The following is a 25,579-nucleotide window of genomic DNA, read 5'->3' as shown; positions in this document are numbered from 1 at the left end:
GAACGTTTTCACCAGTCACTGAAGAACGGCCTCAGAGCACACATGGCCCAAGGGTGCTCTTTCACGCAGGCCATCCGTCACACTCTGCTGCACTATCAGGCCACACAGCACTCGACCACAGGCGTCTCCCCAGCCTCTCTCATGCTAGGCCGGGAACTGTGCATGCCCCTTGACAGGCTCCGCCCCTCCACACCTCAGGCACCTCCCTCTGGGGTCAGAGCCTCAGTCACTCGTCAGCAGACGCGGATGAAGCAACGGTTTGACCAGTCAAAACGAACCAGGGTGCCAGACATCAATGTGTCAGACTGGGTCAGGGTCCGCAGGCCCCACAGGGACAATAAAATGGCTTCATACTGGTCCTCTCCTCTCCAAGTCACCCGTCAGCTGGGCCCAGCCACTGACCTCCTCAGCGATGGCACTTGGTGGCACTCCAGTCGTCTACGGAAGGTGTCAGCTCCGCCACACACGGCTGGTGACACAACCATAGCCATTCCCTCAGCATGGCGAGACGCCCCGGGGCTACATGCAGCTCCTACACGGGCCCCAGACATTTCTGGGCCTCAGCTTCCCCTGCCATCTCCCTCCCCACCTCGGCCTGCCCAGCCTCAGGCCGCCCCGCGACCTGTTCGCACACATTTACGCCCTGGCCACCTAGAGGACTTTGTGTCAACCTTTCATGTTTGAAATCCTGCCGGGGGGGGGGGGAATGTTATGTCTGCACACATCGACAGTGCTGCATTTGATTTGGTGCTGTTCTATTGTGCTGGGATCGATTGGTGATGCCTGCGGGCTCTGGGTTGTTTGATCGGGTCTGCCTTTGATGCTGAGTCAGTCTAAATAAAGAATGCCACGGAGAGGTTGTGTCGAGCGACAGCGCTGTGTCCTGAAGTGATTTAAAAATACAATAGGTACACTACAATCGGATGCGCTGTCACTACACTGAATGCCCTCTAGCGGCAACGTAGCATTTATAGTCCACTGTATTAATGCGAACAATAAAGTAGTCCCACAACACATCTCCTTTCCTTTGAGACAGTGCTTTCTATATGAACATATTATAAGGAAACATTTTTGTTAAAGTTAACTTACGAAACATTTCAAAGTGATTGCATTTCCAAACTGAACATCAACAAGTCATTAAACAAGAATTAGTCCTACTCTAAGATGATCTGGGTAGACTGCCAGTCACCAGCACAGTTGCAGTGGATTATTCTGCCACTCAATGCATACTGTGTACTATTCTGGAACAAAGTCTTTAAATCTTTCTGGGGGTCTAACAACTCGGCCACGAGATGTCATTTTCTCTTGGGCTTGTGGTACCTCTGCTGCAGCAGGCAGATCCTCGTGGGAAGCGGGTAGGTCTGGCATGTTGTCGTTGGCAGCAGGTGGGTGTGGTACATCGCTTTCAGGTTGTCCTTCAGGTGGAAGCGTGGCAGTGCTAGTGATTGGTTTCAGGTGACGTCGGTTTCAGTGAAGGACCCCTCTCTCCGTCTGTACAAGTTAAGACCTAGGTGTGTCACATTGTCGTATGACTTGCATTTCTCACCCATCCCTGCTCATTGTCCAGCTTTACAGCCACTCTGGCACCTGGATGGAGTATTGGTAAGTCTCTGACATTGTTTCTCCTATTGTAGTTACGTCTGTAGCTTTGTTTTGCCCTTTCATCAGCTAGTCTCACCTGCTCAAAGTCTGGCCATGCCGGCTGTAGGTTTAACTTGAGTGTGGGGACCATTGTCTTGATTTGCCTGCCCAGCATGAGTTGTGCTGGGCTCACTCCAGTGGCTTGAAGTGGTGTTGCTCTGTAGCTCATCAGAGCTGTGAAGGGGTCAGGCTGTTTCAGGATCTTTTTCGCTGTCTGCACCGCCCTTTCTGCTTCTTCATTGGATTGAGCATAGTGGGGACTCGAGGTGATGTGCTGGAAATCAAAGTCAGTAGCAAACTGGTCAAAGGCTTGTCCAGTGAACTGTGGGCCGTTATCCGTTACAAGAACATCAGGGCATCCCCAGCGTGAAAACGTGTTCTTTAAGCGTGCTCTGGTAGTCTCTCCTGACAGGTTCTGTAGGTAGGCTATTTCTATATATCTGGAAAAGTAATCTACAACTACCAAGTAATGTTTCTTGTCTACCTCACAGATGTCCGCAGCTACCCTCTCCCAGGGGCGGTTTGGTAATGGAGTTGTCATGAGAGGTTCTCTCCTTTGACTTGGCCTTGACTGTTGACAGTGTCTGCAACTACTGACCATGTTCTCAATATCTTTCCCTATCCCAGGCCACCAGACACTTTGTTGGGCATGCTCCCTGCATTTAACGATGCCCTGGTGGCCATCATGACTATTCTTTCTCCATGTAACAACAGGTCTTGGGAGAAAGAGAGGTGCTGTTGTGCGGTGTAGTATGGCTTTACCTGGTGGATGTCCGCTGCGTGTCTGGGCCACCCAGCACACACGTACTGCTTCACCATCTGTAGTTCCTCATCTTGCTCGGTCTGCTCTTTGACCATGTCTAGCTTTGTGGGTGATATGGGCCACGTAGTGTGGACAGCCTCCTCAAGTGCCCTGATGTCGCTGATGAGCTCTGCGATCTCTTGGGTGACTGCCGGTCTTGGATGTCTGGAGAGAGTGTCAGCAACAACCAGCAGCTTGCCTGGAACATACTCTGCCATTGGATTGAACCGCATCATCCTCATAAGTAGCCTCTGACAGCGTAACGGCACTGAATCAAGGTCTTTGTTGTTGAACAGTGGTACGAGTGGTTTATGGTCTGTGTGAAGGGTAAAGCTATCTAAACCATAGAGGACCCTAGAGAACTTTTCACATGCTCACATAGCTGCCAAACATTCTTTTCCTATTTGTGCATAGCGCACCTCTGTGTCCATGAGGGTTCGTGAGCAATATGCCACTGGCTTTAACTGTCCATCGTGGTCCTGTAGTAAAACCCCCCCTAGGCCGTGGCTACTAGCATCAGCACTGACTATTGTGGGCTTGTTGGTATCATAGAAGGCTAACACTGGTGCTTCTGAGATGAGCAGCTTCACCTTTCTGAAGGCCTCGTCTTGTACTGCACTCCAGACCCATGCCGTGTCTCCTCTCAGTAGGTCGTTGAGTGGTTTTGTCACTTCCGATAGATGTGGAAGGTACCTGCCCAGGTAGTGGACCATCCCTAGCACCCGTCTGAGTTCTGTGGTGTTCCTTGGTGGCCCCAGCTGTGTGATGGCCTCGACCTTCGCTGTGTCTGGGCGGACCCCATCCTTGTCTATGATGTGTCCTAGGTAGCGGAGCTATGTCTGGCGCAGGAGACATTTCTCATTGTTGAGCTGTCATCCTGCCTCTTCAAGCGTCTGGAGCATGTTCTGAAGTCTTTGCTCGTGTTCCTCTGGCGTGTTTGCATATACCAGGATGTCATCCATGAAGACGATGACGCGTTCCTGGTGCTGCAGGACCTTTGACATTTCTCGTTGGAATATTTCTGGAGCACTAGTAATACCGAATGGGACCCGATGGAAAAAGTACCTTCCAAACGGTGTGATGAAAGTAGTGAGCTTGGCGCTTTCTTCATCTAGTGGCAGTTACCAGAAGCCACTGGCTGCATCTAAGAGTGAGAACACCTGTGCATTGGCTAGCTCTGGAAGAATGTCGTCCATGGTAGGTAGGATGTACTTCTCTCTTTTGACTGCCTTGTTTAGTTGCTTGAGGTCAACACAGATTCTCACCTCTCCATTCTTCTTTGGGACAGGAACCATGGCTGCACACCAAGGTGTTGGCTCTTGGATCTCCTCTATCACGCCACTTTTAACCATCCTGTCCAGCTCCTTTTTCACTTTAGGAAGCATGTGTACCGAGACACGCCGAGAAGTATTGACACTATACGGCTCAGCATCTTCTTTCAGGCTTATCTTGATTGGCTCTATCTTTAAGAGACCTATCTGGGGTGGGCAAGCACTACTGAGCTCCTCAATTCTTTTCACTAAGCCCATGGCGACTGCTACGTTCCTGCCTAGCAGATTGTTAACATTTGACCCTGTTATCACATATACTGTAAACATAAACTGGCGGCCTTTTACTCTGGTTGTGACTGTGAACTGCCCTACACACATCAGTTTGCCTCCTGGGCTCACTAGGTGGGTCGTAGCATTCTGCAGTTGGGGTTTGTGTTTTAGGCTTTGAAAGGTGCTTTCAGATATGACAGTCGCGTCAGGTCCCGTGTCTATTTTAAAGTTTACATTCGTCCCTTTTATTGGCAGCTTCACAGTCCATGCTTTGTCTGAGTCAGTTGTTTGGTTTATCTCTCCTAGAAAATGTCTCGCTTCTACTTCCTCTTGCGGTGTAGTTACTTCATTGACCACACGGGTGAGACATACTGCAGCATAATGGCATATCTTTCTACAGATTCTACATTTCTGGCAGGACAAAAGCCTGCTTTTCCATGAGGTCTGCCACATCTGTTACACTTGTATCCATTTGTGTTACCTCTTGTTTCTTGTGCATTTGTGGCTCTTCTTCGTCCAGTCCTGTCGTAGCCTGCCGTTCTCCCTCTCTTACCACCACGGGGTGTGTATCTGCTGCTAGCCACTTCGTCTAGCTGTGTGCTACAGTTAGCTGCAGCTCCTTGCTCGCTAACATGACTCTTCACTTGCTCTGACTGCCTCACTAGCTCGACTGCTTTGTTTAGAGTCAAATCCGGCATCAACTGTAATTTCTCTGACAGCTCTCTGTCTAATATCCCTACGACCAGTCTGTCTCGGATATTTTCCTCCTTTACAGCCGCGAATGAACATGTGGATGCCAGCTCATGCAAACTCCTAATATACTGTTCTGCAGACTCACCCTGCTTTTGCATCCGCTGGTGAAACTTGGCGCGTTGGTGTGAATAACATTGACTTTGGGCACAAAATAATTTTCTAGTTTCTGTAACACCGTTTCATAATCATCTTCCTTTTCATCCGCTCCGAACGTGAACGTCTTGTAGACTTTTTCAGCCTCTTTGCCCAACGAATATAGCAACGTACTGACTTGTATTTCTCCGTCTTTCTTATGGAGCTCCGTTGCAGTCCTGTAACGTTGGAAGCGTTGGCGCCACTCCGGCCATTGTTCTGGGTGAGTGAAATCAAAGTTTTCTGGCGGTGAGAATTTCGCCATTTCGTCCGATTGTCTTCTGTGGCTATGGGTACGTAGACTTCTGACACCATGTATAGTAGGTTGCAGTATCACGAGGAGGCAAGATATAAGTTTACTGGTTTAATAGAGAACGACTGGTACATGGGTACACTACAATCAGATGCGCTGTCACTACACTGAATGCCCTCTAGCGGCAACGTAGCATTTATAGGCCACTGTATTAATGCGAACAATAAAGTAGTACCCCAACACAGTTACCTACACTAATTTGAGCGGTTATATCACAAGAAAAATCCAGTGTTGACATTTGGGAAAAACTTATATGAATGCTCAAAATTCATCAAAAACACAACATAGTCCCCAATAACATTAAATGGTGAAACAATACATGGAATAAACCATGAGTAAATGATGAAACAATAAATGGAATGAAAATCCATTATCCATCCATCCATTATCTGAACTGCTTATCCTGCTCGCGGGGATGCAATGAACAATACATGGAATAAAAACTGTTGAGCTGGGGTGGGTGCGCGATCTTCTTGTTGCGTATGGAGGATAAGCAAAGCTTGACTCGGGTTTTCTCTTTAGCCGTTAACGTTGGGCATATTTATTTGGGCAAATACAGCAGGTCTTAGCTCTCCACTACCGACTCTTACAACACACACTGTCGCACACAGAGAACGTGGCGACGTCATATCTGAATGTACCGTAATACAATGAGTAAGGGCGCCATCAACTAACAACACTTAACACCCCCACTAGCTCTTGGCTCACTTGGTTACCTGGAAAACAAAACAACAAAACATATGGCTGCTTCTTTACCTTGACAATGAGAACACACTCTGCATTTCTAAGTGCCAAACATGTCTTGAGCAAACCTCTTTAGCTTTAGCTTGGTGCCTGGCTTTGTCATTACATCAGCGATCATTTGCTCAGTAGGACAGTATCCAAGATGACCTTTCCATTATTTACAGTTTCCCTTATGAAGTGGTACTTAATATCAATGTGCTTGCACCTCTGCCTGTTTACTAGGTTTCTGTCTAGGACTATAGTACCTTTGTTGTCTTCATACGCCTTTGTTTGTGCATGTTGGTATTTGTCTATAACTCTGAGTAGCTGTTCTAGGTAGATACATTCCTGTATGGCTAATGCTAAGTACATGTACTCTGCTTCGCAAGTAGATCGTGCTACTGTCGGTTGTTTTCTTGTCTTCCATGAGATCAAAGTGCTTCCTTCACTTAGACTGACACAATAGCCTGACGTACTACGTCTGATTGTTACATCTGATGCCCAGTCAGCATCACTGTACACTCTTAGACCTAGTCTCTCCATGTCATTTCTCTTGAAGTATAACTCTTGTTCTGCTGTACCTTTGAGGTATCTGAACACGTGTTTTACAGTGTTCCAGTGTTCTTCTGTTGGTTCAGCAAAGTGCTGAGATAGTTTACTGTCCACGAAACTTATATCTGGTCGAGTGCACGTGGACAAGTAAATTAAACTTCCTACTGCCTCTCTGTACTTTCTTGGCTCTTTCATTTTTTCAGCATTTTCTGAGTACTCAAGTTTTGGCTCACATGGAATCTCTCTGGACCTGCAATCCTGCATTTCAAATCTCTCCAGTATTTTGCTCACATATCTCTTCTGTGACATTTTAACTTGACCTTCTGCTTGCTCAAAATCTATCTCCAAGAAATATTTCAACTTTCCCAGGTCTTTCATTTTGAACCTTTCAGTCAGCATCCCCTTTACACTTTTCAGTACACCCTTGTCGCTAGCTGCTATGATCAGATCATCGACCCATATTATCAAGATTACCTTTTCGTTATGTTTTTCTCTTGTATACACAGTGATCAGCGGGATTCTGTACAAAACCATTTTCACTCAAACATGTATGTAACATAGTGTTCCATTTTCTGCCTGACTGCTTTAGACCACAGAGAGACTTATGCAACTTGCATACTAGCTTTTCACACGTTTCTACTTTTTCTCATAACCTTCTGGTTGCTCTATATAGATTTCAGTCAACTGGTGCATGCAAATAGGCTGTCTTAACGTCCATCTGGTGTAAGACTAGGTTCTCCTGCGCTACCTTCTCCATGACCCCTCTTACACATGTCATTATCAGCTGTGGGTGAGAATGTCTCCTCGTAGGCAGTTCCTGGTTTCTGACTGTATCCTTTTGCTATGAATCTCGCCTTGTACTTATCTGATCCATCAATGTCACACTTGAGTGTGTAGACCCATCTACCCCCCCCCCACACACACACACTGCCTGTTTACCTGGTGGCAACTGGGTGAGGCTGAAGGTCTCGTTCTCCTCCAGTGATCGCATCTCCTCGTTCATGGCATTTTTCCACTGCCTTGATTTGGTTGATGCTATGGCGTCCTGGTAGGTTTGGGGAATGTCACATACTGCTCTATAACAAGAGTCCACGTATGTTTGCAGTTTGTCCTCTGTATCCTCAGTCTTGAATTCCTGTGGGTGCGCTGGTCTCCTCTTGGTTCGGTTCCTTCTGATTACAGTCTCGGTGACTTTGCCCGGCTGTGTGAGTTCAGTCTGTTCAGGTAGTTTTTCGGTAGTTTTGGGAGAAGAAGAAAATGAACAGCGTCTCAGTGACGTAATCAATCCGCGCATGCAAGCGCAACACCGCCCACTTGTGGCCAAACAAAGTCGTAAACAAAATAATAGTACACAGTACCACATAGTCATACAAATACACTGGTGTCATATCTCAACAGGTTGTTTTTATCGTAGCCAATGAAAACACCTTGCTCGCACCTAGAGTCTAGCTTCCCTTTCTCTTGCTTGTAAGCAAAACAGATTGATCCACATTTCTGCAGTTTGGATATATTTGCTTTCTTGCCTTTGAACAGCTCGTATGGCGTTTTCCTTGTGTGCCTGTTGTAGCACCTGTTCCTCAGAAGCTGCTGTCTGCATAGTGTAGTTCCATAGCTTATCTGGTAACCTCGCTTTTTATTAGTAAGCATCTGCTCATATCAGAGAGAGTTCGCCAACCTTTCTCTGCTGTGCCATTTTGGTGGGGTGAATAGGGCACAGACGTCTCGTGTCTAATCCTATTCTTGGTTAACAGTGCCTGGAAGTTTCGGTTTATAAACTCAGTGCCGTTATTTGAACGGATACACTTGACTTCTCCGTAAGGTGCTATGTCTGCTAAGAACCTTTCTGTGGCTTGCACTGTATCACTCTTGGACCTTAGAAAATACACCAGCACGGTACATGAGTAGTCGTCTGTAAAAGACTGCATATCTGTACCCAGGGTCCGAAATTAACACTCACCACCCGCCAAGGGCGAGTAGATTTTCTGATAGGCGAGTAAATCTCAGAAGCCTACCCGCCAAATGGCGAGCAACAAAAAAAGTGAAATCCAATTAACCCCCCCCCATCTCTCTCCCTCTCTCTCTCTCCTTAGCAACAGCAATAACACAGCAACAACAATAACAGAAATTAACCAACCAAAGTGCATTAGAAAAATAACATAGCGACAGCAATAACAGAAATTAACCAATCAAAGTGCATTAGAATGTTGCTAGACACTACTGGCGGGTGACATTACGCACACGCTCGAGAGGAACAACGACAGCAGCACCCGTCAAACTTGGTACTAGCCTACTCTATTCTTTTAACTAACGTTAGCGAACAACACCGGTTACGTGGCGATATTTAGAAGGCGCAAAACCACCATCAAAAAGACAACCATGCCTCGACGAGGAGGAAGAAGCCACCATCACCACCAAACCGAAAAAAAGAAAGTTTAGTGAAAAGTGGGGGTATGACGATAAAAGAGCTACGAGAGGCTGGCTGGAGTATAATGCACAGACCGTTACACTACCCTGGTCCTTCAGGAAGCGCTTCTGACACCAATGTAGCGAGTTAAGGGGGCAGCCTGGGACCGCCACAGCCGGGACGCGAACCCGTGTCTCCCACACCGCAAGCGACAACGTTAACCAGTCGATTAAAGGGTCCGACCTGTTAGCCAAGAGCTATTCATCCGTGATCGTTACATTGCCCACTTCCTTCGAGATTCGCGTCCCCGCGAATCGCCACAGCCAGGACGCGAACGTGGGGCTCCCGCACCCCGGACGACTACGTTAACCAGTCGACTAAAGGGTCCGACCCGTTAGCCAAGGGCTACCGAGCCTATTCATCCGTGATCGTTACATTATTATTACTGTTAGCTATATTAGCTATCAATAATAGCAAGTAGCAAGCTTAGCTTGGAGCAGACAGATATTTTTGTTGATTTTGGATGGATTAAACTGGCCACGGGATCTGCTATACTGCGAAATCCATTGCTGACGTTGCGCTTCTTGTGTACCGTTTGACACTCAAGTAAAGCCAAAAATATTGGCGTTATGGTTGACCCCAGCCTTTCGTTTGATGAGCAAAATTAAAGAAATCACCAAAACAGTTTTTTTAATTACATAACATAGTTAAATTCTATCTTTCCTGTCCATGTCTGATGCAGAGATTCTAATTCATGTATTTGTTTCATCCAGATTTGATCACTGTAATGTTCTGTTTTCAGGTCTACCACATGCTAGTACTTAAAGTCTTCAGACGGTTCAACATGCTGCAGGTAGAATCCTAACTAAAACTAGAAAATTTGACCATATTACACCAATTCTTGCCTCCTTTCATTGGCTTCTTATCCATGTTGGATCAGACTTCAAGTTGCTTCTATTGACTTATAAAATCCGACTTATAAAATTCTAAATGGGCTTGCCCCATCTTACCTGTCTGATCTCCTTAAACCATCTATTCCATCTCAGCTCTCAAAATACAGGGCTCCTGTGTGCACTCACATTTAAAAAGAAGTCAGCTGGTGGTGAGGCCTTTTCCCATTGGGCCCCTTTCTTGTGGAATAATTTGCCTGCTGCCATCAGGCAATCAGACTCTGTTGAGTCCTTTAAATCTAAACTTAAAACTCATCTTTTTGCCTTAACCTACAGTTGGTTGCCTTTAAATTGAGTATTTCATGACCTGTACTGCATGGCGGGTCGGTTTCTGTCTCAATAAATTTACCAAGCACGGTTATAGCGATGAGATTATAGCATATAGATTGATTGTTGCAACAGTTTCCTTCTCTCACGTCTTTTCTCTCTCTCTGAATGATGTTTTCTCTTCTCTCTTCTCCTGTGTATGTGAATGGTGTGATGTGAGTCTCCCCCATGTGCATGTGTAATCTGTCCTCCTCCCAGGTCTCCATGGTGATGGCGGTCACCACCTGGACCCTGCTCGGCATCCTCCTCATCACAGTCTTTACATATCTTATACATCCATATAATTTTGCTATTCTGTTTCAGTGTTATATCCTTCTCTCTCTCCGATGTGTGACTAAGGTCTTTTCTTGTCTCTTCTCGTATGTGAATGTTGTGATGTGACTCTCCTCTGTGTGTGTATGCTGTCTGTCCTCCTGCCAGGTCTACATGGTGATCATGTGGCTCAGGTCCTAGGCTGTTCTAGTGGCATCTGGACACTGGTTGGAGTTCTCATCATATTCTTCATATATTTTATAACTTTGTCATACTCTTTCAATGTTGTATTCTGGAAATTGTGTTTAATTCTGTACACACAACATCCATTGCAAGTCTTTCCATCGTGGGAGAGAGATCCCTCTTCTGTTTTTCTCCCTGAGGTTTCTTCATATTTTTTGTCTCCCTGTTAAAGGTTTTTTTATAGGGAGTTGCTCCTTATCCAATGTGAGGGTCTGAGGGCAGGATGTTGTATAGCTGTAAAGCCCCTTGAGACAAAATTGTAATTTGTGAAATTGAGCTATACAAATAAAATTGACTTGATTTGATTTGGAGTGCCCTGAAGAAGGCTGTGCACAGGAGATACCCTCGCAATTTGATGGATCTAGAACGTTTTTGCAAGAAGAGTGAGAAAATATTGCCAAGCCAAGATGTGCAAAGCTGACTGACTCTAACCCAAAAAGACTGGGTGCTGTAATAAAAAGCAAAAGTTGCTTCAACAAAGTATTAGATGTGTAGTATTAAGGTGTGCACACTTATGCAGCCAGGTTATTTTAAGTTTTTTATTTTTTTTCCTAAAATGTTTTTTTTCCACTTGAATTTTATGTTTCCATTTTTTTAAAAAGTGGAAAAATTTCTGACATGATTTATCTTTGTTGCATTTTTTTACATCATAAAAACTTGACATTTTAACAGGGGTATGTAGACTTTTTATACCCTGCGTGCGTGTGTGCATGCATGCATGCGTGTTTGTGTAGCAACTGGATCGCTCAGTAGGTAAGAATGTTGGCTTTCCCGCCGGATATTGGGGATTCAAACCCTGGTTGGGGCAAGTCTCCAGTAAGAGTCCATGGCTTACACTCCTAATGTTATACAAGCCAGCTACCTCAGACATGGGTGAGAGTAACATGAATAGAGTTATACAGGCTTGGACGTCACCTGGGTTAACAAGGTCTGCACCAGGTGTTGGAGAATCAGGACAACCTGATGAGAAATGGACTACTGGAACAAGACATTCATGGACAAGGGCCGAGAACCTGGAACTAATGCAATGCTACTATAACAGCAGCTATGCGAAGTGTATGTGGGAACTGTGGACCAATAGGAGACCTACTTCCACACTGACTCAAAAGCAGCTAGTAGCTCAATGCTTGAACATCAATAGAAGGAAGCTACTGTCACAACTTGAGATGGAAAGGCTCCAATAAGAAGACTTTACAATTCAGGCCACCCAGCAGGCATTCGATACATGAGGACAGACTCCAACCAGCTGAAACAATCCTATCAGCCATGACAGCTGAAGCTACTGAGGTTCAAATGAGCATCATGGCCCGACTAAAGACAGTCAACCCTGGGGCTTGGCTTCCATGACTCAGTGACAAAGTACCATCACAAAGTCTGCTTGCGGATATGAACATAGCCTTATGCAATATCTCAACAGCAACCATAACAGAGACCAACGAGCTTGTTTATGCCACTGCAGCCATAATCCTGGAGATGCATGGGTGCAGGATTAAGAACACAGGTCAGCAACAATACCCTATATGGAAGAGAAGGCTGGAAGCTATGATCAAATCAGCATGGAACAGTGTTAGCCAGTTAACAGAGGTGCAGGAAGGTGTGATGAAAGACAGGTTGTGGTTGAAGAAGTACAGCAAGACGTCCATAAGTGAGGCCCTGGAAACTGCCAAACAAAGGCTGACAGCTCTGGCTGCTTGGCTGAAGAGATACACTAGAGAAGCAGAAGCCAAAAGAGTAAATGGCAGGTTCCTCAAAGAAACATCCAATTTGTACTCCCAGCTACAATGTAATAAAGGAACAACATCAGACCCACCCAGAGCAGAGACCAAGTGATACTGGAAGGATATATGGTAAAAGGAGACACCATACAACACCAATGCTCAGTGGCTGGTGGACCTAAGAGCAGACCACAGCAATATCCCAGAAAAGGAACCAGTTATCATCACAGTGGCCGACATTCAGTGACAAGTCTCACACATGGACTGGACTGCACCAGGCCCTGACATGAGTCATGACTAGTGGCTGAAGAAGCCAACAGCACTTCATGAATGCCTGGTGACACAAATGCTAACATCAGGGGTCTCACCCTGACTGTCTAACACAGGAGAGAACAATACTGATCATTAAGAATCCCCACAAGGGTACAACGCCTTAAAACTACCAGCCAGTAACCTTTCTCTCCATAACATGGAAGATCCTGTCAGGCATCATAGCAGCTAACCTGAAAGGGCACATGAGTAAATAGCCTGACCCCTGACCAAGGCAATGGAAAGAAGAACTGAAGTTGGTCCCCAGGCACTGCAGCTGCCCACTGCTACAAGCATAGGATGGGTTAAATGCAGAAAACAAATTTAATTGTAACCAAACAATTATACAATGACAAAATGAGGTGGCTTTCTTCTTTTTTTCTTCTTTTACATGAGTGAAACTCAGAAAGGAATTTGGAACAACACCAGAGGGTCAAAGCATCATCTACTGGTTGATAGAGCAGTCACCCAAGACTAAGACCAAACAGACCAACCTGAGCACAGCCTGGATGGAATACAAGAAAGCCTATGATTCAATGCCCCACACACGGCTACTGGAGTGCTTGCCACTATGCAAAGCCAAGTGGACACTAAGCCTTCACCAAGAACTCAATGTGGCTGTTGAAAGCAGCATTAGAAGCCAACTGCACTATCCCCACTGCTGTTCTGCATAGGCCTGAAGCCCCTCAGTCAGATCTTCACAAAGAAGTGGAGTCACCATCAGCTGCTTCCTATACATGGATGACATCTAGCTGTATGCCAGCAATGAGCGAGACATTGACTCGCTGATTTACCTCACGAGGATCTGCAGCAATGGCATTGGGATGTCATTCTGACTGGACAAGTGCAGTTGGATGGTGGCAAAAAGAGGAAAGATGGTGAGGACTGAAGGGGTTGAATTACCAGATGGCAGGATAACAGACATACAGGGCAGTTACAAGGACCTGGATATTCCACAGACAAATGGAAACCATGAGGAGGCAGCAAGGAGGTCAGTTACAGCCAAATACCTCCAGAGAGTGAGGCAGCTCAATGGGAAGAATAAGATCCAAGCCATCAACACATATGCCCTACCAGTCATCCAATATTCAACTGGAATAATAAGCTGGCCAAAGGAGGAGGTAAAGGCCACAGTTATCAGGACACAGAAACTCCTCACAGTGCACAGAGGGTTCCACCCTAAATCCAGCAGCCTGAGACTGTATGATAAGTGAAAAGATGGGGGCAGAGGATTAGTGAGTGTCAGAGCCACCATCGAGGATGAATCAAGGAAAATCCACAAGTACACCAGAAAGAAAGAGCCCCCCCCCCCCCAGGGAGGAACTGCTGAGTGAGTACCTCAGGTAGCAGAAGACAGACAGTGGGGAGGAAGAAGAAGAGGGGGTATCATGGAAGACCAAGCCCCTCCATGGGATGTACCATTGACAGATAGAAGATGTGGCTGACATGATGAACTGGCACTCAGCTTCAGATCAGTTGATACAGTGGTCTACCACACCAGAAAAGACCCAAGATGCAGGCTGTGCAAAGATGCTCCTGAGACAGTGCAGCACTTAGTAGCATGGTGTAAAATACTAGCTGGGAAAGTGTACACTGAAAGGCATAACCAAGTGGCTGGAATAGTGTACAGGAACATCTGTACTGAATACAGATTGGACGTCCCCAAGTCCAAATGGAAGACATCACCAAAGGTGGTTGAGAATGGCAGAGCTAAGATCCTGTGGGACTTCCAGCTCCAGACTGACAAACAGGTGCTGGCTAACCAACCAGACATTGTGGTGGTCAACAAGGAACAGAAGACAGCAGTAGTGATCGATGTAACAATTCAGAGTGACTGCAACAAGAAGAAGAATGTGCATGAGAAGCTAGAGAAATACCAAGTGTTGAAGAAAGAACTAGATCGGATGTGGAATGTGAAATCCACAGTAGTCCCAGTGATAATAAGAGCACTAGGGACTGTGACCCCCAAACTGGGAGAGTGGCTCGATCAGATTCCAGGAACAACATGAGGTCTCTGTCCATAAGAGTGCAGTTCTAGGAACAGCTAAGATACTTTGCAGAACCCTCAAAATCTCAGGCCTCTGGTAAAGGACCCAAGCTTGAGGAAGACACACACCACCTGAAAAAAAAGGGTACGAGGGATATTTTCTTTATATAGTATAGTTTGTTTGAATACACATCTCAGTTGGCAGTCGTAGCATTTTGTTAGGTCTGTTCAACCTTTCATTTGGCAGAGAGGAAATCTCGTCTCTTTATTAGTTTGTTTATCTCTCTATAGCTCATTTAACTTGGGTAGACAAGCAGGGAAGTCTCACAATTCGGCTAGTCCACAGTTCCAAAAAAAAAAAAATCCCATCACACTGGCTCACACTCATCACATCTCCAGCTGTGGTCTGCTGTGATTTACCATGTTTTGCATCAACAAAGGGCAAGAGAAGGAAGAATAAAACTGCAAACATCTGATATGCTTCATGGAAAGATTTCCAAAAAAATGTTGGTGTGTTTTCTCGCCCTAATTTCCCCCCCGGTTCTATGGCTATCTGCTTTTGCATTCTTTGCCTCTTGTGTCCTTCTTAAACTGAAAATGGTACAACTGTTGTAAATAACTGTTAGGAAAGTTTGAAACAATTACAGGATGTAGCCAGTTTCTCGGATGTTTTTTTTCCCCTCTCTATTTTGGTTGAGTCACAGAAAGTTGAGTCAGTTCATCTGGACACAACGTTTATTGACAGAAACGTTTCATCACTCATCTAAGTGACCTCTTCAGTCTCAACTGACTGCAGGTATCCTTGCCCTTATAAACATAGAGTGGCATAATGACCGAAAACAACGATCGGTCTCATATGCAAATTGCCGTGCCCATTAACTAGCGTTGCAATGGAAATGTGTACTATTTACAGAGGATTGGGAAATGGTTGCAATCACAACAATGTAAAATTTACATCCCCCGGTTCAGTGATGGTCGTTCCCTCTTCACATAAATGGTGTCTTTAACTCCATGTTCAAACCAGCGTTCCTCCCTATCAAGGTTGTGCACATCCTCATCCTTTAAAGAGTGGCCATTGGCCTGTAGATGGGTGTAGACTGTGGAGTCCTGGCCTGGCGCGTTAGCTCTTCTGTATTGTGCCATCCTCTTGGTCAACATGTTTGGTTTATCCGGTGTACAAGTCACGGCAATCCTCCCCACATTTAACAGTGTACACTATTGCTCTGTTTGTGCTGGGGGACCTGATCCTCGGGGTGGGCCAATCTCTGGCCCAGCGTGTTTTGGGTTTTGAAAGCAACCAAGATGCGGTGTTTGGAAAATACACGTCTCAACTGTTCCGACACTCCCACCTGTAATTAACCTGTAATTTTTCACATCCTCCCAGGTGAACTTAATGTGGCTGCACACAGAGTTAATGTGGTCAGTGAAATGTGGTACATCCTGAGATTTAATTCTAACCCAGGTGTCGTCCACAAATCTAAACCAATGGCTAAGTGGTGCCCCTGGATAGGACATCAGAGTCCTCTTTTTCACTTCCTCCATATACAAGTTGGCCACTACAGGTGAAACTAATAGGAACCCATAGCACACCCATGCCTCTGCCTATAGTACTGCCCCCTATCGATTGAAACTGAAGAGGTCACTTAGATGAGTGATGAAACGTTTCTCTCAATAAACATTTTGTCCAGATGAACTGATTCAACTGGATTATTGAGCATGCATTAAAAAAAAAATTGGTTGAGCTTATTCCTTTACGAGAGTTAAGGGACAGTCCTCTGCAGATGGTACACAAACAACACAAAGAGGCTATGCGTTTTGACAAGGATGGTCTCATTTTTCCCCCACTGTAAATGTTCTGTCATTACAATGACTTTGATAATTGGATTTATATTCAATATTTCAAAGGTTATATTGAAGCAGAAGGTTTGATTTTGGGTTAACTCAACAGTAATACTGTCCCAACATTTGTGATTTTAATTTACACTGTGAGCATGACACCGAGTTTCATTTGGTTTTCTTTTTTTATTCTTTATTTTTTTTTACACTCACCTTATAATGACAAAAAAATAAAATAATTAAACAGGGTGCAATGAAGATAAATCATTTAATGTAAAAACCAGGGTTGGGGTCAACTGTTCAGCTGTTCTTATTAAGCAGATTTGAGATTCAGTTCACATATATGTCACTTGAAAGCCAAATAATCAAAATTTCTATTTAAATATTAACGTAAGACAATAATAAGCAAACTGAAATTCAATAGGAGACATTTGGTTTTGTGAGCCTTGTGATCCATTAACATCACAACAGCTCAAACTATCTTGCAAAAATGGAGGCCTGAAAATACAGATGGTGTCAATTGGTTATCAATTTGCAAGTCATCCATAAAATTCAGCTTTGACCAAAATCCCAATTCAAACACAGGCTACAGCGTATTCAAAAGTGCTATTTTGTTCTCAAGCCTGAGATTCAACAGAATTACAAATCAAGAGACGACAACAGCCAACATTTTGGCCTTTACATACAAAGTCATTCCTTCAACATTGGCACTTTCTCATCTGCATAAGAGAAAACAAACTTCCCTGATGTTTGCAATAAATTAAATCAATAAACACTAGCCAAACTTAATACACAACAAGGACATTCGGTCCTTTTGACTTTTTTTAAACAGAATGAAGCTCATACAGTGTAATATAAAAATATCAACTAAAGGGGAAGGAATGTTTTACTTTGCCTAAAGACAGCAGTGTACCTGGGTTGTAGAAGAATAACTATTGCACTTTCATCCAATCTGCGACAGACACAAATGGGGTTACAATCAGCAGAATATAGCACAATCAATCCCCAAATACTGTTCCCCTTACATTCACATAAACCATACTGCAGTCCTGCCCAGTAGTGTGCCCACATATCTATGTGATGTTACATCTATCATGCATCCACACACACCAAGAAACTCTCGCTAAACATAATCCCTCTATTTCACACACACACACACACACACACACACACACCCCTGCAATTTACTTTTTTGCCCTCCCAACAGCACACCACAGAGGCAAACATCCAAAATCGATGACCCATCTCCAGTTTCACACCTGACAACCCCCACATGACTCTTTCTGGACAGGAAGCAGGTGTCTAGTAGCAAGACAGGACGTCCGAGGGGAAGAGATGAGCACACTGAGGGGACGCGTGCTCCTACTTTAGAGCTACTCTTTTAATTCACTTGAATTGGGACTGGAATTAAGAGAGACAATACTTGTGACTGCAGGAAAATACCTTATGAGTGAATGTGTGTACACATGCACGTGTGTGCACATGCACAAACACACACACACAGACAATCATCATCATCATACACACACACACACACACACACACACACAGAGTCATCATCATAGTCATCACACACACAGCCACTTTCTCTTCCATTATAACACACACACACACACAGACAGTCATCATCATCATCATCATCATCATCATCGCACACAGCCAAACACTCTCTTCCATTTTAATACACACAGACACACACACACACACCATCATCATACACACACACACAGCCAAACACTTTCTCTTCCATTTTAACACATACACACACACATACGCACTGTCGTCATCATCATCATCACCACACACAGCCAAACATTCTCTTCCATTTGAACACACACACCATCATCATCATCATCATCATCACACACACACACACACACACACACACACACACACACACACACACACACACACACAAGCAAACACTCTCTTCCATTTTAACACCAACAGACACACACACACAGATACACACACACACACACACACACCATCATCACCATCACACACAGCCAAACATTCTCTTCCATTTTAACACACACACACACACACACACACACACACACACACACACACACACACACACACACACACACAGGCAAAAGCAGGTGATAGTTCCATCTGCATTATCTCCCTTTGGCCTATTATTTCTTTGTTACTAAATAATAATTTCCAGCAACAGTGGGAAAACATGAACACAATTCAGTCTATCACTTAAAAACAAGACAGTATTTTATAAAAGATAAAGATGTTTAAAATCACATCCTCTGTCCAAAATCCATTTGGTTTAAGTGTACCGAGTGTACAGTTTGCAATCGTAGACTCATAATGAGTGTTTATTTGAATGAAAGCAAACACAAATGTGTGTACAAATTTGTTTTTCCAAGAAAATGATGAAAAAAAGTGTGTCTACATTAGTGTGGTATGTTGTCACATATCTATAATAGGCATTTAAGTACGATTTGGAAATTGCTTGCAAACAAGCAAGTTAGAGGAAAGCTTGTACCAAAAATGTTTCCTTTGAATAGGCATGGTTTCTGGGCAAGGTGCCTCTTGTTCAAAAAATACCTTCTTTGCACCTCTGTGGATTCAAGATTTAGCGAACATGATTGTTGGGGAGTGTGTGTGTGTGTGTGTGTGTGTGTGTGTGTGTGTGTGTGTGTGTGTGTGTGTGTGTGTGTGCTGAGTCCTGAGCAGGCAGGTCCTTAGCTGTCCACCACTTGGTGTGGCAGAGTGACAGAGGAGCCATTGATAAAAGAGCCTTGTTTGTCTCTCCCCTTTAGAAAGTAGGTGAGCAGCTCTCCTTTTCCCTTCACAAAGATTGGACCTCTCCGTACAAAACGGAAGCCATACTCCTTCAGAATGCTGTAGCAGTCCTCAACCACCTGGGGGAGATAAAGAGTGAGTGTATAACAGTGGTCGGAGTGTATTCATCTCAATGTACTACAACTTACACGGATGAGCCAAGACATTATAACCACCCGCCTAATGTGTTGTTGGTCCTCCATGTGCTGCCAAAACAGCGCTGACCCGCCAAGGCATGGACTCTATAAGACCCCTAAAGGTTTCTTGTGGTATGTGGCACTAAACACATTAGCAGCAGATCCTTCAAGTCCTATAAGTTGCAAGGTAGAGCTGCTATGGACCATACTTGTCGGTCCAACACATCCCACAGATGCTCAGTCAGATTGAGATTTGGAGAATTTGGAGGCCAGGCAACACCTTGAATACTTCATCATGTTCTTCAAACCATTCCCGAACAATCTGTGCAGTGAAGCAGGGAGCATTATCCTGCTGAAAGAGGCCACTGCTATCAGGGAATACCATTGCTATGAAAGGGTGTACCTTGTCTGCAAAAATGTTTAGATAGGTTGCACATGTCAAACTGACATCCACATGAATGGCTAGACCCAGGGTTTCCCAGCAGAATATTGTCCAGAGCATCACACTCCCTCCACCGGCTTGTTGTCTCCCCACAGTGCATCCTGGTGCCATCACTTCACCAGGTAAACGGTGCACACGTACCCGACCATCCACGTGATCTAAAAGAAAACGGGACTCATCGGACCAGGTGACCTTCTTCTACTGCTCCAAGATCCAGTTCCAACACTCGTGCCCATTGTAGGTGCTTTTGACAGTGGACAGGGGTCATCATGTGCACTCTGACCAGTCTGTGACTACACAGTTCCATATGCATCATGGTGCGATGCACTGTGTGTTGTGACACATTCCTCCCGTAACCATCATTAAAATTTTCTGTGACTTGTGACACAGTAGACCGTCTGTCAGTTCGCACCAGACGGGATAGCCTCCGTTGCCCTCACGCATAGATGAGCCTTGGGCACCCAACACCCTGTCGCCAGTTTGTGGTTTGTCTCTCCTCGGACCACAGTCTATAGGTACTCGCCACTGCTGACCAGGAACACCCCACAAGCCTTGCCATTTCAGAGATGCTCTGTCCCAGTTGTCTGGCCATAACAATTTGGCCCTTTTTGAAATTGCTCAGGTCTTTACTCCTGCCCATTTCTCCTGCATCCAACACACTGACTACAAGAACTTATTGTTCGTTTACCATCTAATCTACCCAGACCTTGACATGTGACCTTGTTTGGAGATGGTCAATGTTAGTCGGTTCGCCTGTGAGTGGTCATAATGTTTTGGCTCATCAGTGTATGTTAATTTCCTGGCTAATTCCTCTTTGAAATGGCTAAAATCAAAGTCCTTATCCAAGATGTCATTACACAAAGGAACACTAGGCTTCCATAGGCCTTAATTTGAAATAACCTTTTAATGACAGTATTTTAAAATCTTTTCTTTCTTATGTAGCTGGAACAGCTGGTCGATATGTTGATGATGGAATGAGATAAGTTAGAGCTACACAACATCCTATATCTTGCCACCTGTTATAATTAAGCGGCAATCTGATTCACTGTATTTGTGTTATCTAGGAAAGCTTGTCTGTTTGCATAGATTGTGTGTCAAATAATCCATGAAACAAAGGAAGCTAGCTTTACCTGGATGTTGCCCATTACCCCTGTTGACTCCATACGACTGGCCACATTCACAGTGTTGCCCCAGATGTCATAGTGGGGTTTCCGGGCACCAATCACTCCTGCTAAGACTCCACCTTTATTTAGACCTGGAAACAATTTCTGACATTAGCATGTGGAAGGATTATAAAATAAGACAATTTAACATTTAAAATTCAATACACCCAATTGTGCATGCTAACTCAGACAAAGACACAGAAACACACCTGACAGGTTAGCACTGACCTATCCGAAGCATGAAGTTGTTGAACGACTGGTAGTTAATGTTCATGAGTGTGACTTTCATGGCAAGAGCGAAGTCAGCCAGGTCTGCTAAGTGTTGCCAGCGTTCTCGATCTGACAGCTCTTCCTTCTGCCAAGCAAAAACAGTTTAAACATACCACAGCTTTTCACTGTCTCAATAGTCATTACTATCCACCTTTGCCACCGCTAGATAGCTTCTTTCATTACAAAGCTTTTGTTCTGACCTAAGTATCCCTCTATCAACACATCACCCACTCCCAACAGCTAGTCTCTTGTCTATCGCTTGACATTTTAAGGCATACAGCTGGAGAAGCCACAATGTTAACCTTCAAGCAGGCGTAGCCATTGCTAATGTCAGGGGTGACGCCGGATGCTGCCATGTAGGTGCTGCCGATGGTCTTGATCTTTGTAATGCAGCGGAACTGAGACTCATCCAGCAGCTGTCAGAAACAGGGCAAAAGGTTATTAGTTCCATTTATATTGGAAACTGTAACTACTAGAGCTTCAATCTCCCGCTTATGTTCCACAAATAAGAGCACTGTTGTTTATCAAGTGAGCATCTTGATGGTTAAAGGATATGTGCGGTTATAATTGCATGTCTATACTTCAAAGGGTAGGATCACGAGTTCAGTTTAAGATGATCACTGCAACACAGAATGCTTTCAGACCAAGGCACTACCAAACCAGAGAGGCATAACAATGAACCCTGCTTAGCTGCTAGACTACTAACTAGAACTAGCCGTAGGTCCCATATTACCCCTATTCTTGAATCCCTCCATTGGTTTCCCGTAAAATTCAGAATAATCTATAAGATCTTATTGTTTACATTTTTCAAACTTATATTTATTGGATTTTGCATTTTACAAATCACAGAATCCACATATGAAATAAATCCAGTATTATTCCCATCCCTCCCCTGCTCCCCAACATGTCCCCCCCCCAAACATCCTTCAAAATGACATCAAGTACAAATAAATATACGACAGATATATAACGACCTCATTCACATAAACACAGACAAGGGAGAAAAGAATTTTTTTTTTTAAAATGAATAATAAAAAATAAATAAATACACTCATTTTTATCTTTTTAAACTAATTCTTCATTAGACTGCTACAGTTCTGCACCAACCAAGAAATTATTAGGTTATAAACTATCCCAGTCTGTTATTTGTGTTAGGTTATCATAGTAGGTAAGAAAAGGCCTGCCTCCAGACTCTTTCATGATCTTGCCCCCAGTTACATTTCTGATCTTCTCATTCCTCATTCGACTTCCCGACCACTCCAATCCTCAAACCTCAGACTTTTATCCATCCCTCACTCCAACTGCAAAACAAAAGGTGACCACGCCTTTGCAGTTTTAGCCCCAAGCCTCTGGAATAATCTTCCCCAATCCATTAGATTCGCTGAATCTTTAGACTGTTTTAAGCGGCTTCTAAAAACCCATCTCTTCAGGCAAGCCTTTTTATAGATCCCCACCCCCCTGCCTTTCTGGTTTGGTTCGTTAATAGCTCGGTCTGTTATGTCATTTCTTATATTCATTCAATTTATTTTATGTATTTATTTGTATTTTGTGTATTGAGTGTAAAGCACTTTGTAACTGTATGCTTTTACAAGTGTTATATGAATAAAATTTTGCTTGCTTGCTTACACTGTCAAAATCGGAGATGATCTCGTTGAGAAACCTTAGGCATTCAATTCCTCCATTATTGATGCTCTCCTCTGTGTAAAAGTCTGAGAAGTTGGGTATGGAGGCGAACATTACTCCAATCTCATCATAAGATTGGCTGTACAGTTCCTAAAAGATAGGTAAGAAGGGTAAGAAAAAGAACAAAGAGGGATATGGTATTCTGAAAATTACACATTTACTTCTTTTTCTATCGCTATTCTGACCCTATACTGATATGTACCTATGTCCATCATATCCATCATATCCATCTATCTATCTATCTAAATCAAATCATAATATGTTAATGATGTAACTCAGCATATCAGTAAATTGTTATTAAATCCTATTCAAACAGACTGAACTCTTGGTTTGTGACTTAAATCTTTATAAACATATAGTCCTAAGTAAAACATGGATCAGGTGTCTGTAGATTTGGGTTTGTGTTACCTCATCCCTTTTCTTGGAGCCCAGAAAGTGGCGTGCTACATGTTCTGGCAGCATGTTTGTTACTAGTGCTTCATTCCAGCGCCTCATCTCATAGACCTTCTCCTTCTGCTCGTGGACCTCAATCTTCCACAGGAACAAGGTACGAGCTAGCTTCTCCACCTGAAGCCACATGAAAGGTGGATTAGATTGTGACTGCAGATTGTGACAAATTAGCTCAGCATGCTGTAAAGTCAAATGTGGTCACATTTACTTACATGGCGGGAAAAGTAATAGAAGCTGACCATCATGATGAAGATCATAATAGTCATTGTAAACTTGGAGGGCACAAGGGACGATCTGAAAACAAGACAAAAAAAATGACAATACGACAGTTTCATAGACTGACTTCAAGCCTTAAAACCAATAGTTAAATTTCAGAGCTTTATATTCATACACCACAACTTTTTTTCCCAACCCTTCATACAAACAGACCATAAAAGCTTATTTCTCACCTATAGCCTTGAAACCGAGACATGTCATAACGGTCAAATATGTCCCTCCAACTGTAGATGTTGACAATTCCCGTTGCCAAGGTGATGAGCAGCATAAGTGTGAGCTTGACCATGTGGCTGACCTGCACCAGCATGGTGGTTGCCATGAGTGCAAGTACTGAGATGTAGCTGTAATACTTGGGGTTGTCTAGACAACCCTCTGGGCCAGACAACATGAAAGAGGAGGGGGAGGAAGGCGCCACTGTAGCACTGCCTGAAGCAGGTGGAGTCTGAGGCAGACAGCTCAGCTAGATGGGACAGACACAGGAGAGAAAGACAGAGGAGTAGTTACAAATAAAGGAACAGAGTTAAGACAGCAGCCAGGTAAAATAGTAAGGGGGCAGATGATTTAATCTGTGAGCCACACTAGAGATATTATTCTCAGGACATCATGTCCTCTCAGGATGTATCAAGACCCTACCAACCCAGTGACTCCACTTATAAAAGGCTTTCTAACAAGTTGTTGAACTCATTTTAATCAGCAAGTATTCCAAGCAAATTCTCACTCCCAACTTAAAGACGCCATGTGTTAGTGTGGAAACGTGTGTTCTTGTAGTTTTTAGATATGTGTTTTTGTCTTTGTGTTGCACTGCTGTGGGCTGGGGGAAATGATGTTTCGTTTCATTTCATGTGTGCAAGTGCATGAAATGAAATGACAAAGTGTTTCTGATTCTGATACATGGACAAATGAACAAACAAATCAGGGAAGGAGTGCACACACTGTATAATTCTGAGAGTGCTGCAACAGTCATGAGGTGTATCACTCCCCTGACGTTTCATCAAAATCCAATGACTGGGATATCACATGTGATGCATGGATGAGCAAATGATTTATGTGGCACTTGCCTTAGGCCAATTGGGGTAATGCTGTTCCCAACAAATAATGACTCCAAGGACAAACCATGTGCCAAACTACCCAGTTTGCGAGTCATTTTTCTCTGAGAAAAAGAAGGAAGGTGACTCACCATGTCTACAATATCTGCCATGGTGAGGATGAAGATGGCTGCCATAGCCCAAGTGTTCCGTGCCCAGCGAGTGTGGTCGATCCAGGTGGAGAAAGACACCAACTTCTTAGGAAAGACCTGACACAAACATCCCATTTCAATTATCTTTACGTAAGGCAAGTTTTTTTATATAGCTCATTTCACACATGAAGACAATTCAAAGTGGTTTTTACGTAAAGGCATAAAAAGACGATAGCAAACAAGATAAAAAGATTAAATAACAAGAAGAATATCAAAAGAATAAGATAAGGAATTAGAAAAGAGAAGTTAAAGAGTCGTAGGCATTTCAAGGGTGTGCAAGATGTTGCTGAGCTTACTATAGTCTAGTGAGTAACATGACTAATGGTGGATTACTTATGCTCAAGGCTCAGCGTTTTCGGTTTTTACCGATTTTCACTGAAAAATCATGTGAGGTTATGTAACAGTGTCCTCTTGGGGCGAAATTCAGCATGCTGGATGGCTTTGAAAAATAAAAACCGAAAACGCTGAGCCTTGCTTATGCTGCATTTGATATTTGAGTTTTTTATGTTTATTGTTTTTAAAATTTGTGAGGATATCATTGTATTAGGGCAGCATGGGGGCACAGTGGTTAGCACGGTCGCCTCACAGCAGGATGGTCCTGGGTTTGAGCGCTGGGGTAGTCCAACCTTGGGGGTTGTT

The 25,579-nt window shown here is 44.0% G+C and overlaps 1 protein-coding gene across 1 annotated transcript in view; it reads right to left on the bottom strand.

Annotated features, from left to right (window-relative positions):
* Nucleotides 1-19,182: 19,182 nt before the first annotated feature.
* The window catches only part of adcy3a (adenylate cyclase 3a), a 32,134-nt gene continuing 25,737 nt past the window's right edge, over nucleotides 19,183-25,579 (bottom strand). Inside the window, exons 12-20 of the mRNA XM_056286026.1 lie at nucleotides 24,881-24,997; nucleotides 23,877-24,163; nucleotides 23,640-23,721; nucleotides 23,386-23,544; nucleotides 22,921-23,067; nucleotides 21,597-21,710; nucleotides 21,253-21,379; nucleotides 20,992-21,116; nucleotides 19,183-19,362 (exon numbers count right to left, since the gene is read on the bottom strand). Coding sequence (XP_056142001.1) covers nucleotides 19,183-19,362; nucleotides 20,992-21,116; nucleotides 21,253-21,379; nucleotides 21,597-21,710; nucleotides 22,921-23,067; nucleotides 23,386-23,544; nucleotides 23,640-23,721; nucleotides 23,877-24,163; nucleotides 24,881-24,997 — 1,338 coding nt within the window. The remainder of the gene's footprint in view (nucleotides 19,363-20,991; nucleotides 21,117-21,252; nucleotides 21,380-21,596; nucleotides 21,711-22,920; nucleotides 23,068-23,385; nucleotides 23,545-23,639; nucleotides 23,722-23,876; nucleotides 24,164-24,880; nucleotides 24,998-25,579) is intronic.

This window comes from Lampris incognitus, chromosome 9 (genome assembly GCF_029633865.1).
Source record: "Lampris incognitus isolate fLamInc1 chromosome 9, fLamInc1.hap2, whole genome shotgun sequence".
NCBI lineage: Eukaryota > Metazoa > Chordata > Actinopteri > Lampriformes > Lampridae > Lampris > Lampris incognitus.
Note: the sequence above shows the minus strand (reverse complement) of the source record. Positions and strands in the feature narration are given on the sequence as shown.